The following is a 4,331-nucleotide window of genomic DNA, read 5'->3' on the forward strand; positions in this document are numbered from 1 at the left end:
CTCTAAGCAATTTATTATCAAAAAAAAAAAAAAAAAAAAGGTTGTTGTTCCATTACTTGCAAAAGGTCACTAGCACTCCAACAATGGAACAATCAACATATACCAGTAATCAAGTCAACCTCAATAATACTCCCTACCCACTAACACCTCACCTCAAACTCCTGTGCATCCTCTTTCTCATTCTCACTAATGATACCCTCCAAGGCCTCTATATATATTCTTTTAGCATCCCCTTCCTCCTCCTTCATCCATCAATTCTCATCTCTAACCAAATTAAGCAAGCACAAACAGTCCCATCAATGGTCCATGCAAGAATCTTTTCCTAATTACCACCAACTTTTTTTCTCTCTACATAGAGAAATTAAGAGAGCTCTCAGAGTTCTCCCAAACACTTCAAATAGCCATGACCTCTCAGAGTTCTGCAACTCAGCTCAATGGTAAGCCTGAAATGGCCTCATTCTCGGTTCTCAGCGCCGAGGAGCCTCCATCTCTATGGACTGAGCTCACTTCCACAATCAAAACTGCAGTTTCTCCTTGTGGAAGCAAGCCAAACTATTCAATTCTCCAATGCACTGCTTCAGCCTTCAAGGGTCTTTTCCCTATTCTCAACTGGGGAAGAAAGTATGATTTGAAATCATTTCGAAGAGATCTTTTGGCTGGGCTAACTATTGCTAGCCTTGGCATTCCACAGGTAATATAAATGACCTCTTTTGATCAGTTTGCTATCAGAGTTTCATATTGGTTTGTTTACATAACATTTTATGAATTGTTGCAGAGTATTGGGTATGCTAATTTGGCAAAGCTCGATCCTCAATATGGCCTTTGTATGTGGAACAGTATTTTCTCAATATATATCTACATCTTATCTTCGTCTTCTTCTTTTTTATTAATACCTTTTTTTTCTTTCTGAATTAGATACGAGCGTGGTACCACCTCTAATCTATGCAGTAATGGGGAGTTCAAATGAACTCGCGATCGGTCCAGTTGCAGCGATATCTCTTCTGTTATCATCCATGATTCAGAAAGTAGTAGATCCATCAGTTGATCCTACTACTTACACAAAGATTGCTTTTACTGCAACTTTTTTTGCTGGCATCTTTCAATCCGCTTTTGGACTTCTCAGGTTCATAATATTTCCTTTCTCATACCATCTCACGGCAAAAAGCTCTCTGTCCACCAACATTTTTTTTAATCATTTGGATTTTAATTTCTTTGAGCTGCGTATTGATGCGCCATAAAAGATTAAAGCTATTTTTTTTCTCAAGTTTTATCACACATCAGCACACATACCAAGCAAATGTAAGTTCACATGCAGGAGCTTTACTCCCATTTGAAGAGGTAATCATGCCTTCTCAGCTCATATGTTTTTGATTTCTCTAACTTTTGCAGGTTGGGGTTTTTGGTGGATTTCCTTTCTCATGCTGCAATTGTTGGATTCATGGGAGGAGCGGCGGTTGTTATCGGGTTCCAGCAGCTTAAAGGACTGCTTGGGATTTCTCATTTCACGAACAACACTGATGTGGTTTCTGTTTCTAAGGCTGTTATCTCTGCCCTGCATGAATCCGTAAGATTTCTAATGTATCCAGAGTTAAGCATGAAGCAAGTCTTTAAAGTTTTAAAACTAGTATTTTGTTTCCCATGAAAGAGGAAGCTCAAAGGACGGTAGTGCTTAGCGCGCATGAGCTAAAGCAGTTAAATAATCAGCATTAATTAATTAATGTCTGATGTAAGAGCAATTACTGCAAGGCCCTCTTCAATCTTTGCCTGAGAATGTCCCCAGAATACCCCTGGATTTTCATACCTAATTACTACTTTTGAGCCTACATGCATGTGCATTGGGCTGAAAATGGTTTTACGTAGGATTAGCTGCAGATAAAAGTTGCCAGTTAATTCTTCTTATTTCTTCCAACCAATTATTACGACTAAGACTAATCTTTGATTTAGTATAAGATAACGGACTATGAGAAGATGATGACATTTTTAGAATAGATCTTATGTAATTTTGTGGTTAATATGGTTATCATTATTTTTTGGCTTAAATAACATAATAGTAATCATTGTACTTAATTGGCACAGGGTAAAATAATCTAGTCTTTCTTCCATCAAAGTGGAAGCTCACAGGATGGTGGTGTTCAGTGCTCTCAAGCATGACAGAGTGAAGGGTTTAACATCAACATTAGTGACTAATGGCTGACTATTGAAAATCACTTTTCATTCTTTGTCTAAAGGCACTACTAAATTATGAAACTTTCCCAAAACACCCATGAACTTTTGCACCAAATACTACTTTTCAGTCCACATGCATTTGCGTTGGACTAAAGGAGGTTACCTTTAGGATAAGATGACAATTATCTCCTTTCTAGGTAGGAACAAATTGCTGAGGGGTGTTCTTAGTAATTTACATTTAACAGGACAAGTAAAACCAATTTTGTCTTGGTTTAGTACAAGGTAACTAATTGTCCTTTGAGAGGACTGATGATTTTTTTCCCCCTACAACAGATCATCTGTATAATTTTTGTTTTGTTTTTGTATGTTCATGGATTATTAAGTAAAAAGGCCTATCAATTATTCAACATCACTGCTAAGGAACAGATTTCAGCTACTAGTATTTCTTGACTAACTGACATCAAGGATCATGATTTTTGTTTACTACTAAGAATGGACATTTTAATATGACCGTGATTATTTTAAGCTGCCGTAATTTGAATCATCATGTTTCCTTCAATAGTTAGAGTTGACCAACTGTTCAACATTATAAATCAGAAACTAACAGACTTTCTATTGAAGTTAATGTCATTACTTAACTGGTAAGAATTTGTAATTATAAAATTGTAAATGCAGAAGTTGCAATATTCTCTTTTCCTGCAGATAAACGTAATTTCCATTTGTGAAAATATCTCAGGACGTGAACTTCCTCTTTAATAAGAAGCTGAAGAAGATGAACATTCCACTTTCTAGTTCAAGAACTACATCACAAAAGAAATTAATTAGAAACATTTATCTAAGTTGCCAATAGGATATTGTGTTTCTACTACTAGTAAGCATCCAACAGTATACTATCAGAATCCCTGGATCAAGTATATTCTGGTTATCTCATGCATAAATAAGTTCTTGTCAACCTAAGTTTTAATTGGATTTTTTTAATGGCAGTGGCACCCTGAAAATTTCTTCCTTGGATGCTCCTTCCTCATATTCATAATGATCACAAGATTCATAGTAAGAACTTCATCAACAAATTTCTACCCACTTCTCACCCTTTCTCCTGCTTATTTTTCATCTGATGAAATTTCTCGATATCTAATCCTCAGGGGAGAAAAAACAGGAAATTATTCTGGTTACCAGCCATAGCTCCTTTGATCTCCGTGGTTCTATCTACTTCCATAGTTTTCCTAACAAAAGCAGATAAACACGGCGTTAAAACTATACAACACGTTAAAGGTGGATTAAACCAAAGCTCAGTGAGCCAGTTGCAGCTAAATGGTTTATATGCTGGAGAATCTGCAAAGATTGGGTTGATTTGTGCAATTGTAGCTCTTGCGGTTAGTCTTTGTAATAAAATTTTGAAAATGTTAAGTTATTATCTATAAGATGGATATGATTTTTTTCCGGATAAATAAATATCAGGAGGCTATTGCTGCTGGTAGATCATTTGCAGCAATTAGAGGATACCAACTTGATGGGAATAAGGAAATGATGGCTATGGGATTCATGAACATTGCTGGGTCTCTATCCTCTTGTTATGTTGCAACAGGTAAACAAGTCGTAGACTAAACTGGACTAGTTCGAGAAATTATTCTTAAAAATAAGTTCTATATGTTTATGTACTTCATTAGTAATATAAATTAGAAATTGATCAATCTAGCTAGAATCCATTAATAAATCTTGAGATGGCCATATTTCTATCTTTTTTTTTCGTGTGTGGGTCCAAGGATCTATATGACTATATCACCTACATAGTTATGTGAATGAAGTTACCCTTTATGTGTTTACCTAGAAATTCATCATTGGTCAGAAACTTTGTCCGTTCTATTCATGTTCTCACCTGAACTAAGATCCAAATGGGAGTGATGGATGACTTTAGATAACAATCATCTTCCAAGTTGTATAATTGTACTAGAGAACATATGCACAAGTACATTCTAGTAAAGCTATGTATGCATATATACATATACATATACTTGATATATAGCGCACAAACATGCACACGTACAGACAAATATACATACACATACACATAGATACATATAAATACATTCACACATCATACATACACACATAGACAACATACATACATGAATCCAAACACCCGTATGTACATCCACCCACCCCCC

At 35.8% G+C, this 4,331-nt stretch overlaps 1 protein-coding gene across 1 annotated transcript in view; it reads left to right on the forward strand.

Moving 5' to 3' along the window:
• Positions 248–4,331, forward strand: part of LOC109833922 (low affinity sulfate transporter 3) — a 10,809-nt gene continuing 6,725 nt past the window's right edge. The window contains exons 1-7 of the mRNA XM_020401784.1: positions 248–691; positions 776–824; positions 916–1,123; positions 1,390–1,564; positions 3,151–3,216; positions 3,309–3,539; positions 3,625–3,751. Coding sequence (XP_020257373.1) covers positions 404–691; positions 776–824; positions 916–1,123; positions 1,390–1,564; positions 3,151–3,216; positions 3,309–3,539; positions 3,625–3,751 — 1,144 coding nt within the window. The 5' untranslated portion in view covers positions 248–403. The remainder of the gene's footprint in view (positions 692–775; positions 825–915; positions 1,124–1,389; positions 1,565–3,150; positions 3,217–3,308; positions 3,540–3,624; positions 3,752–4,331) is intronic.

This window comes from Asparagus officinalis, chromosome 3, assembly GCF_001876935.1.
Source record: "Asparagus officinalis chromosome 3, Aspof.V1, whole genome shotgun sequence".
Lineage (NCBI taxonomy): Eukaryota > Viridiplantae > Streptophyta > Magnoliopsida > Asparagales > Asparagaceae > Asparagus > Asparagus officinalis.